Consider the following 11,828-nt stretch of genomic DNA (forward strand, 5'->3'; position numbering starts at 1 on the left):
CCCTGAATGGGGAACAGCATGCTCTTTAGCATGTCATGGTGGTGGTTGAGCATTTTGAGAGCGGGGAAGTAGCTGCTGATGTGAGGATTGTTTTAGCAGAAGAGGAATGAGGCAGAAATGATGCTTCCCTTTAATTTTAGGCACGTGGTCTTCGGTTACTGCAGCTGACCACAAAACAGTTCCCAGTAGTACTGTGTGGCTCAATCATTAGCTCATTAAGCAGTGCAGATCTATTGTAAATCTTACTAATATGCAATAATTTTTATCTGTTTTATTTAGGGATTGGATGATGAAAAAGAGACCTCTGAAAATGAGACCGATCCGGAAGACTCCAGAGAAATCCAGAATGATCCCTGGCATAAGAAAGCCATCAGTGAAGGACCCTCTTCGCCACAGTCCCTTTGCCACCTTGTGCCCCCTCCTCAAGGTCATGAAAGATCAGGCTGTGAAACCCCTGTCAGTGTTGACTCCATCCCACTCGAGTGGGATCACACAGGTGATGTGGGAGGTTCTTCCTCTCACGAAGACGAAGAAGAAGCAACATACTACAGTGCTCTGTCAGGTGAGAACCAGTTGCCAGCTGTTGTTTCGACATGGACAACTGCAGGATGTTCCTATGTGGGAAGGGAGGGGGATTGAGGTCTTGCTCCCACATTGTTGGTTGGTTTTCAAGTACTGTTACAATAGATGTGAGCAGTCTCGTCTCTTAGATGTCTTGATGAAGGGAATGGTATTGTCTAAACCAAGCTTACATTTTCAGAAACAGAAGGGTTTTAGAAACCTTACTTTTTAAGAATATTTGATGAAAATAGTACCAACAAATTATTTTGTTCTTTGTCTTTGCTATCCCTCATTGTTTCAGTTGTTTTTAATAGTTGGAAAATATTGAATAGTGAGGAAAATGACATTATTCTTTTTTCAGATGTAGAAATCACTGAAAATCCTGAGGCATATCTTAAAATGACCACAAAAACTTTGAAAGCATCTTCTGGTAGGCACCTGCTAATGCATGTGTCTGAACATGGCAATCTCCCTGTGCTGCACGCTATATTCCTCAACCTCTCTCATATGTAATGTCTGACTTCCTGCCTTGTGTGGACACCATGTCTCATCCTGTCATGGTGTTCTTACGCTGCAGTATTCACATGTACATTACAACAGTCAAGAACATACCATTTAGATTTTGCCTGGTAAATGCCAAGGTGGTTAATGTACATTTCATTGTATTGATCCAAAGTCTTTTGGTACTTTCTTGGTGGTTTGCTCTGAGTAGTATCACTTTTTTGGTTGTTTCTAATTTTGGTTGCATAATTACAGAAGGAAATAGTTCCAACTCTGCAAGTATTTTTTGTGTTTTGTTCACGACAGAACTGTGTGTGTCCTGTCTGTTAAACCCAGAATAAACATTCTTCAAATCAGGACATGTCTATACTTGTCCCCACTGAAATGCGTTGCAGATGTGTGATAGTATTGTTGAGATGCAAACTTTCCAAAACCACAGTGCAGCTTCTTTTATTTTTTGAATACTGAGACCTGTATTCAAGCATTTTCCAGAAGAAAACAGAATGTCCCATAATTGCATGGCTCTCATCTCATTACCTTTGAAACACTGTTGATGTTTTGCAAATGTGCATGCTTTGCAAGGAAAGCTGCAGAACTGTCATTTTTATGCCATAACTTGATGCCATTTTATTCAGAGCGCTTTCTAACTTAATACAAAGCAACAGCTTCTTTGTGGAGATGGGATTTTGCACTCATGGCATATGGTTTTGGTTTTATTTGTTTCAGGAAAGTCTGCTTCAGAAGCTCATCCTTGGCATTCTCCAGATAGCCCAGTCTGCAGGAAACACCGATACAACCAGGCAGAAATGGTTGGAAATGTGTTGTCTGGTCCAGAGACAAGTACTCCCTATAAGCCAGACTATGTGAGTTGGAGGCTCTGTGGGCACTGAACCTGTACTACACAGTCTGTTTGTTGTTCCTGTGTAACTCCATCCTCTTCCCTCCTCCAGCATCAAGGAAAAGATTAGTCATGGGGGGAATGTTCACTTTATGCAAACTTAGACATGATTTCTGTTGGCTTATGTAACCAGTGAGAGTCTCTATCGACTTGCTAGAAAGCTTCTTTAAGGCAATTCAGAACAATCATGTTAGGCTCCTGATCAGAGTCAGTGTCTGGAGGAACTTACTTCCTCTAGAGTCAAAGAACGAGTCTAGGAAAATTTAAACCCCCAACGAGAGGGTGTGAACACCCTCCGTTGGTACTCACTGGCATATCTCCTCTTCCTAAGCAGACCAATTCTAAGGGTCCTTTTCTAGCATGCAACCCACCATTTAATCTGCTTCTGGGCACTAAAAAATGTGTCAAAATGGCTATTGTTCATTGGTCCCTCAGTCTTGGTGGCTTGTTGCCAGCCGTGGCTTTGCCAGCAGCTGGACTAGTTGTCAGCACTCTTCCAGACAAAAGGTGGTACGGGTATCTGGCAGCTTTTGTTATCATTAATCCAGTCTTAGAGCCTTAGAGTCAATATTGCTAAGACCCAGAATCCAACAAAGAGCATAAGCAAATGTACATTGTTGGTACATGTAGTGCAAAAGCAAATAGTTTGCCATGCCCAGTCTTGTAATAATCAGCGTCACTATGGTGTGTGTTTGTTTACTAAGAAGGCACAGGGAGCCAGTATAAACTGTTATCAAAGGTGCAGAAGCCCAGTGCCAAATCTGACATGAAAGAGCCCAGCCACCCCAAAGTAGCACAAATGAAGCTTGACCTTTGGTGGCTGGTTAACCTGCAGGGCTCACCCACCAAAATGTCATTCCAGGTGAAGCAGCTCAGCTCTGCAAGCAGCAGCAGCATCAGCAAGGAGAAAATTACGTCTGCTAACATGAGCGATGAAGAACCCCAAGAGGACCAAGAGCTTGTGAATATAGCAGCTGCAGAGAAGCAGTCAGGTACAGAGCTAATGCTGCGTGGCTTTAGTGCTGTGGTGTTTGTCTTGTGACTCTGGGGGAGGCAAAAGCCCCTCTACTCTGCTCTGGTGAGACCCCACCTGGAGTACTGTGTCCAGCTCTGGAGCCCCTCAGCACAGGAAGGACATGTTGGAGAGGGTCCAGAGATGGCCACAAAAATGATCAGAGGGATCAAACAGCTCTGCTGTGAGGACAGGCTGAGAGAGTTGGGGTGGTTCAGCCCAGAGAAGAGAAGGCTCTGGGGAGACCTTATTGCAGCCTTCCAGTACTTAAAGGGGGACTGTAAGAAGGATGGGGAGGGACTTTTATACCCCCCAGACTACAGGGACTGTAGGATGAGAGCTAATGGTTTTAAACTGAAAGAGGGTAGATTCAGATTAGATCTCAGGAGGAAATTCTTTACTGTGAGGGTGGTGAGGCACAGGCACAGGTTGCTGCAAGAAGTTGTGGATGCCCCATTTCTGGAAGTGTTCAAGGCCAGGTTGGACGGGGCTCTGAGCAACTTGATCTAGCTGAAGGTGTCCCTGCTCGGTGCAGGGAGGTTGGAGTAGATGAGCTTTAAAGGTCCCTTCCAACCCAAAGATTCTGTGATTCTATGAAAGCAGAGGTGGGACAAAGGCAGCGCATTTCCCATGGGAACAAAATAGAAGTAGATCCCTCTCTTCTAAATTAATGTATTTTGCTAAGATTCACTGAGCTGCCTTCTCATCTGTACTGTCCCACCCATGTTTGCTGTTGTAAGCTTTTACATTTTCTGCCAGAGTTGAGATTTTTATCACTCATAACATACTTCTGTCTCTTTGCTGGTTGGAATAAATGGGAACAATTTCACTTTTGTGTGATACTGAATACTTCAGAGACTTTTAATCAGATTTCAAACCAACGAAGTGTGTGTCTCTGTCTAAAATAGGATTGCCGTAGTTTGTTTTCTCAGTTATTGGTACTCCATGTAACAAGATGCTACAGCTCCCATTTACAGAAATGTTTTGTCAAAGCTGGTAATGTATTCTGTTCTTCACTGTCTTCTCTGTGGTCTTTTTTTCCAAATAGGCCAACAAGCTGGTTCTCTTAACATTTTAGGACCTCATTCCTAGTTTCAGGTGTTTGAGACTGTTAATAAGAACAAATCTGTACTGCAGTCACAAGAGCGAATGAAGTGATAAAAAGAAGTGCAGCTATATGCATCAGCTTGCTTAGTTTATGTCTCTGGTCTCACAAATGGACCAGGGTTGAATCCATACGGGGGATGAATAGGAAAACCTCTGAGAAGGGCCTAGATGTGCTTCCAGAAATAGTGTTAGTGATCACACAGGTGGCATCTTCATCTCCTTTAGCACTGAACTGATGAAACATAAACCCAAGTCCTAACTGCTAGATCATACTTTGTCCCATGATGAATTTTGGTGTCTAGCAAATCACAACTGGGCTCACTGAGTTCCATCCTCTTAGATTTGCTCTATTCTTCCGGGTGAATTAAACCATCTTCAATTAATGTGATTAAAATCCTGTGTGGCACTACTATGTGGATAACTTGACCAGTAATATGAAACTTACAGACTGCAGAATCTCAAGAAAAAATGCGTCTGGATAATAGTAGTACATGGTAGCAATTATTTGGCCTTGAGTAGATTGGAGGATAATTCACTCATAAAACTCCTTGCATCTGTTTTATGCACTATTCACCTTACTGAAGAGGTAAATGTTTGTTGTTCTATCATTTGTAGGCATTATTGATAGGTGGGAGCTCATCCAAGCTCAAGATCTCAGAAATAAACTTAGGATGAAACAGAAATTGCAGCAGTGGCAGCAGCTGAACTCAGATCTCAGCGATGTCTCTGCTTGGCTTGGTAAAACTGAGGAAGAGCTGGAAGAGCTGCAAAAAGTGAAACCTGCAACCAGCATGCAGGCGCTGGAACAAAGGGTCAAGAAGCTGAAAGTAAGTTATGGCATACTGAGAAGTGGGATTTCAAAATGCTTATAGTCTTTATCATTGTCTTTGTGCTCCTAGGATCTGTTGGCAGCATGAATGCTAAAAACAATGTGCATATGCCACAGAGGAGCTAAGCTGTTTTCAGCTAAGAGGACTAAAGAGGATAGTTAAGCAAGGTGCTTCTGTTTCCATACGCAGAGATTTGCAGGCAACATGACTGGGTACAACAGGCAGCCAGGCTGAATTAAAAACCTTTCCATTTCTGTTTTCTTGCAGAGACACTTTATTCTCTCACAAACAAAACATTCAGCCCCAAATTTCTCTTTGTAGGCCTTTTGTTGTAGAACACAAACATAGAAAAAAAGTAAATAATGAAAGTTTAGATACCCCAAATGCCTAGGGTCAGGCATTGTCCTGGGGACTGGGTATTCAGAGCAGTGATACTGGCTTTTTTAGCTCATTCTGTGCCATTCCCCTCTCTGCAAACCAGAAAATGATTGAAAATTAGCTGGCTACAAAGTCTAGGCTGATTGATTTAATGGGGGGGTGGGAAGGGTTTGTAGCTCCAACAAGGAGACTGGGAAAGATCTGCTCTAAAGCTGTGGTTTTTAGCAATATGGTGTTTGCAAAAAATCTTAGCTCTAAATAGCACCTTTGTCCTCTAGTTGAAGGATACATCATTTCAAAATGTGAAGTGGCATTTTTTCGCTTAGCAAATGCAGATTTCTCATCAAATAGAATATATTAATTGAAAACAAGAAACAGAATAAATTCTGTCTCTACTGATCTTCAGCCAAGTAATAGAACAGTTAGAGACAAAATAACGTGAACATTTGTCAGCATGTGTGGTTATGTTACATTGCCTGCGGTGACTCTCAGGTTCCATAAATTAGGACTAAGTCAGGTCTGCAAGTTGAACCAGCAGGTTAGCAGGATACCTCTAAGTGCTAGGTCCCTTGGACTTAGGTAACAAAATGCCTCAGGTTGAACTCTGAGAGAGAAAGGGTTCCTCACACTTGTGGGAGTGCAGAGTCCCTGTGTGCTCACCCTTCTGCCAGCAGCCTTGTATGGAGTCACCCAAATCCCAAGGTTACAGGTCAGTTTGGCGTCATACTTGGGATGATGCTCACAAACAAGACACTGCGGGACAGAGGAGGGGTTTCTCAGGCGTGTTGAGGGTATGTGTAAGCCTACATGTCCTTGAGTAGTCATTAGGCCAGTAAGAATGCCTGCACTCCAGTGTGTGACTCCAGCAAGGACAACTCTGATTCCATCAGCCAACCTGGCTTAGGCACCAAATGCTAGGAAAGGTTCGATGGTGCCTCGCGAGTGGAGGGAGGTGCTTCCCTTCAGGCTGGAGTTGGGTGTCTGACCCAGAGCTTCACTTCTCCTTCTCTCTTCTGCATTTTCTTAAGAGAAGTCCAGCTGGCTGGAAATCCCCTTTGCAGACAGCTTGGCTTTCTAGGTCTAAAAGAGCCAGCACGCTCTGAGGCATGAATGTCATGAGATGTCAGGACATCCCAATTGCCCTGGATAAGGATAAAGCCAGTCTGGCTGCAGACTGGCTTACCAGTGTTTAGAAGTCTGTGATGGACCATTTGTATTGTCTGTAACTGAAAGAAATTTTGTTGCTTGAAGGAGGGAGACAGGGTTCTTTGTTGGGTGAAATGTAATTCAGACCAGCAGTTTTCAACAAGTGGGACGCAAGTCTTGAGAATATATAGATTGACACTCTTAGTTACAAAGGCTGCTAAGAAAAGCAGTCTGAGCTGTGTTGATTGCAGGACTCATCTTGCAGCTCTTACTTTTCTACTGCAAGAGCCCACAACTTGAAAAAGACTGAGTACCCTTGATTCAAACTGTAAACTTCTTGAAGGTACGAGGTATTGTTTGGCATGCATTTTTAAAAAAAAACTTCAAAAATACAGGCTCTACCTTAACATAAAGGTGATAACAGCCATGACTTTGCAAATTCCATATTATTTCCCCCTGCAGTTTTAGGGGAAAGAAGGAAAGCAGGCAGGACTGCCATTTGGGGGAACCTTGACAAGTCAGAGAAATGGGCTGAAAGAAACTGACTGGAGAGAAGAAAGAGAATTTCTCACAGCAGGGTGGCCTAGTGTGGGACCAGGGGCCCAGAGGACATGGGGCATCTCCATCCTGCGAGATGCTCAAGATTTGACTGGATGAGGTCCTGGGCAGCCTGCTCTGAGTTTGAAGTTAGCCCTACTTGGAGTAGGAGGATGGAATACAGACCTCCAGATGTCGCTTTCAATATTATTCTGGGATTCTGAGGCAGCAAAACCTTTGTAAATCAAGAGGAAATACCATGTGATGACCTGTGGGAATATTTGTCCAAACGTCAGGGAAAGAGACTGCTCAGAGGAATGAAGGGCAGATGTGGATTAAGCCGTAAGGCATGTGACTTGTGGGAGAAACACAAGCCCAACCAGATTTGTTTTGTTCAAAGTGAAGGTTTTGGCTTTAAAAAAAAAATAAAACACCACACAAAAGGCCACCTACCTTAATATGTTTCTTTGCAGTTTCTGAAAAGCCACCAGATTCAAACAGCTTTCCCCAGTACTTGCAATTCTTTTGAGAGTGTTGTTTTAATGTAAATAAAAAACCTGTTTTTCATCATTCATAGAAGCTCCTAATCCTCTTTTTCTACCAGGACATGCTTAAAGCATTTGATAACTACAAGGCAGTGGTGCTTTCTGTTAACCTGAGCAGCAAAGAATTCCAGAAAGCGGATAGCACAGAGTTCAAAGAGCTTCAGAACAGGCTTCGGAAGGTGAACTTGCATTGGGAGAAAGCAACTCATGCATTGGACAGCTGGAGGAAAGGTTTACAACAAGCCCTACTGCATTGCCAGGTGCATACCACATGCCAGCTTACAAGGGAAAGCTCCTCTTTAGGGTGCTGCTGCGGGGTAGATAAGGGGAGGGGGCAGAGGGGTAATTCCTGCACATGAGTGGAATGGTTGCTCAGAATCTGAGACACTTAATTTTCTTATCGACTTGACTCTGTTGGGTTTAAAGGGTTTGGTAAAAATGTCTTTGACCTAGATAATCCCCTTTGATTACACAGGTGGAATAGTGTAACTAGGTTGCTATAGCCTCATTAATTGTGAATTTGTTGTTGGCTCTGTCTAATCTGGGCTGGTCATTTTGTTTGTAGGCAAAGCCAGGTGAAAGCACTGCAATAAGTGTTTTTTCCTCTTATGTGCAAATCTTTTGTTTCCCTAGGACTTCCATGATCAGAGCCAAAAACTAATCCTGTGGTTAGCAAGTGCTGATAGCCGAAGGAATGAAGCGCAAATCACAGATCCAAACGCTGACCTCAATACAATGCTGGAATGCCAAAAGGAGCTAATGGTAAGTGTTAAGCCTTAACTACAGCACCTCAGCTACTTCCAGTGAGTTAGTAGCTCTCACTGCAAAATGAAGAGCAATATGTTTATTTCTGAAGATGTCTGCAGCCTGTCCTCGAGCCTGCTGCATTCAGGCACATGTCTGGTTTCTGAAGTGGATTAAGAGATGACTTATACGAGGCATTTTTTCCGTAATTATGCATCATAATTAAGGTCCTTATGAACAGTCTTTATGCTGGAGTAAGACTTCCAATTTCCAAGATTTAATGTCTTTTCCATACAGATTAATTACCACTAGAACTATTTCTAAATGTTAGTTTAAGCAGGTATAACCAGTTTCTTCAAGAGAACTTCACTTTATATGTAGCTGTAATAGCCATTCCCATGTATTACAGAATCTCAGGCAGGTTGAGTTGTTCTTTAAAGCCTTCCAGAGTTTCTCCTTTTATGAGAACATCCTTAAAGTTGAGAGTAACAGTCTGTTGCACTGTTTTTTGTTCGTTTGTGCTAAGCAACTGGAGAAAGAGCTGCTGGAACAACAACTTAAAGTAAACTCACTTCAAGAACTTACTGCTTACCTGCTGCTTAAATCAAATGGTGATTACATTGAAGCTGATGAGAAGGTCCATGTAATTGGAAGGAAACTGAAACAGCTTATTGAACAAGTTTCACATGACTTGAAAACAATACAAGGAAATCTGGTGAGTCAGAGTTTAAATACTTGTTCATGGATCTTTCTTACTGAAAAGTAATAACATACTAAGAGTAAAGGTATTTATAACAGACTCACTTAAAACTTAAGTACTTCCACTTTCATAAACTGAAAAAAGAACAATTAAGTCTGCCTATAAGAAAACTTCAGCACCACGAGGCTAGTACAGTATTGAACCCAACTGCCCAGAGAGTTTGTGCTGTTTCCGTCCCTGAGGGATTTGAAGAGCAGACAGGATAAAGCCTTGAGTAAGGCTTTTGGTCTGGTCTTGTAGCTGACCTCACTTTGAGCAGGAGGTTGCACTAGATGAACTTCTGAGGTCCCTTCCAACCTGAATTATCCTATGATCCCTACCAGGTATCAGGCTAGGAGTGTGTAACGAACTCATGGGAGTTGTAGTTCATAGCAGTACGTTGCTTATCCTGAGAGCTGTCAGATGGAGATATTTTCGAGTACGCACCTGTTCCATCATAATTCCTTCGGGTTGTGCATAGTAAAGCATTTCTTTATGCTGGAGAAGTGGAGCATCTGTTTACTACTGGTTATGCATATCTAAAGAGGCAGTGGGCCCTGCACCTACAGAGGGGCAATGAAAGATGGCTCTTTACGTTTTATCTGTTGTGAGTTTTGAATGTGCATTTTAAAGAGGAAGGTGTGGTTACCTTTTAGGATACCAGAGCATTCCTGCTAGTTCCAGATGACTTGGACTCAGGAGTCTATAATCCGGTTGCAGTGAAATCCAGCCCTGGTGTGAACAAGGCAAGTATTTTTTTCTAATACTTTGCTCTCAGCATATATCATATTTTGACATATTTAGTCTGAAAGTTCCTCAAATGTAATAATTTTATCTTTTAGATGCATGTACCTTATTACAGAATTTACGACAGGACTTTAAAGTCCACAATTGTCTTTAGAGATTGTCTTTGTAGTTTCTGAAACCTGGATATTAAAAGCTATTTCTCTCAACAGATCACCGTAAGGAGAACTGCAGAAGGCAGAAACAGCAGCAGCACAAGGTATTATTTTTATATTAGCTTGATCTCTTGAAGGATGTTGAAAATGGCAGAGGTGAGCTGAGTGCCAGCAGAAGCCTGGGCAGCTGTTCCTTATAGATTGACATAGGTGGAAGGGGTTTCTGCCTACCTGCAGCATCTCCTCTACCTACCGGCTCTGGGCTGCACTCAGTGAGTGGTTTTCCTTGAGCACTCCTGCTCCTGGACCTCTGCACCGATGCGCAACCTTGGCTTGTCTTTACTCTTGAGAAGATACTTTTGTGCCAAATGGAGGAATATTTTCATTTTAAATCTTCCTTTAATTCCACCAGTGTACCTGGACAAAGAAACTTGCAGCTTAGAGCCACTTTATTACGACCAGACCGTGAAGGACAAAGGGAGAACTTCACCCCTAGTACGTTAGGGCCTGTTGTCAGTAATGCCAAGGCAGAGAAGAGCCTAATCAGTCTGAATGGTGCCTTTCCTTTACACTTCAACCTGTATTTAGAGTGGTTTGTTTGTCTCCTGGGAAAATTTAAGTTTGCATCTGAAAATAGAGTAAAAACGTGCTGATGTAAGCTATTACAGATAAATGTTTCTTCTTCAGTAGTAAGGACACTAAACCCAAACCAGCAGTTGGCTTCCCGCTGAGCACTCTTGCATGCTTTCAAGTTATAGTTAAAGTGTCGAATGAGCAGTGCATTCTGCTGTAGATACGCAGCCCTGCGCCATGGAAGGGTAGTGTGAACCCCCCTAGAGAGGGAGTTACAACAACTTGTTTAATTCAAACTCTAAAGTGCCTTTTTTTTTTCTTTTTCTCTCTCCTCTCTTTTTTTTTTTTCCTCTCCTTTTTTTCTCCTTTTCAGAGGTGAAAGCCAGCCACAATCTATTCAAGCAATTCCTCGGTCTCCCTCCTTCTTTTACCGTGTATTACGAGCAGCTTTACCTCTTCAATTGTTCTTTCTACTGCTTTTACTTCTGGCTTGCATGATTCCATCTTCTGAGGAAGACTACAGCTGCACCCAGGCAAACAACTTCGCCCGTTCTTTCTATCCCATGCTGTTATACACCAATGGGCCTCCACCAACTTAAAGCAGCCTGTGAATCTTCAGTTATACCGAACACACTCTCTGCGGTGTGTTAAATGGGAATGTGTTAAATTTCACCTCTCAAAATGTATATCTTGACAAAATTTCAGCATTTTTATACGGAAAACAAACTTTTTTCTATAGATTTTTAAACTGTAAGCAACACACTTTATACTTTGATGCAATAGATACACTTTTATAGGTGCAGTGCTCTTAAGCTTGCAGGGTGATTGAATACTGAGTTATTAGATGCAGAAACTACATCACAGTCATCTTAAACACAGCAGTCTATCTGTCTTGGGTTAGCGGGACAAACAAGCAGTTGAAGAGGCACTTTGCCTAAAACGATTGCTGCACATGCTTCACGTTACCTGTATCTCTTGGTACTGTAGTCACTTGGCAGAAACAAACAAATCTACATCTTTTTGAATCTTCATTATTGTATTTTATTAATCTAACACATCTAATAAAAGGATGCACATTTGTTTTGTTTTACATAGAATGTTCTAGTGGTTAGGACTGCTGTGTTGTCTTTTTATACCACCTTTGAGATACGGAATTGTTGCATTGCATGGAAATGGTTTATAATGCACATATTTTTTAGATGAACACGATGATGTAGACTATCCCTGATGTATACAAATAATGTAATGTCTTTTTTAATGAAAGATTTTTTCAGTTTTTAACCTGCTGAATAGTGTACAGTATCTTGGGAGAGAATTGTGTGTTTTTATAAGCTTCATTTTTAAAATGAAACTGACAC

General features: G+C 42.1%; 1 protein-coding gene across 1 annotated transcript in view; it reads left to right on the forward strand.

The window, feature by feature from the left end:
- The window catches only part of SYNE2 (spectrin repeat containing nuclear envelope protein 2), a gene marked incomplete at its 5' end in the record, with an annotated part of 187,650 nt that extends 176,422 nt beyond the window's left edge, over positions 1-11,228 (forward strand). The window contains 11 exons of the mRNA XM_082000771.1: positions 280-562; positions 923-991; positions 1,789-1,925; positions 2,823-2,952; positions 4,695-4,906; positions 7,575-7,775; positions 8,149-8,277; positions 8,786-8,974; positions 9,655-9,744; positions 9,955-10,001; positions 10,844-11,228. Of these exons, the coding sequence (XP_081856897.1) occupies positions 280-562; positions 923-991; positions 1,789-1,925; positions 2,823-2,952; positions 4,695-4,906; positions 7,575-7,775; positions 8,149-8,277; positions 8,786-8,974; positions 9,655-9,744; positions 9,955-10,001; positions 10,844-11,069 (1,713 nt within the window). The 3' untranslated portion in view covers positions 11,070-11,228. The remainder of the gene's footprint in view (positions 1-279; positions 563-922; positions 992-1,788; positions 1,926-2,822; positions 2,953-4,694; positions 4,907-7,574; positions 7,776-8,148; positions 8,278-8,785; positions 8,975-9,654; positions 9,745-9,954; positions 10,002-10,843) is intronic.
- Between the last annotated feature and the right edge of the window lie 600 nt (positions 11,229-11,828).

The sequence above is a fragment of the Phaethon aethereus genome, assembly GCF_964289735.1.
Source record: "Phaethon aethereus genome assembly, chromosome: 5".
Classification (NCBI taxonomy): Eukaryota; Metazoa; Chordata; class Aves; order Phaethontiformes; family Phaethontidae; genus Phaethon; species Phaethon aethereus.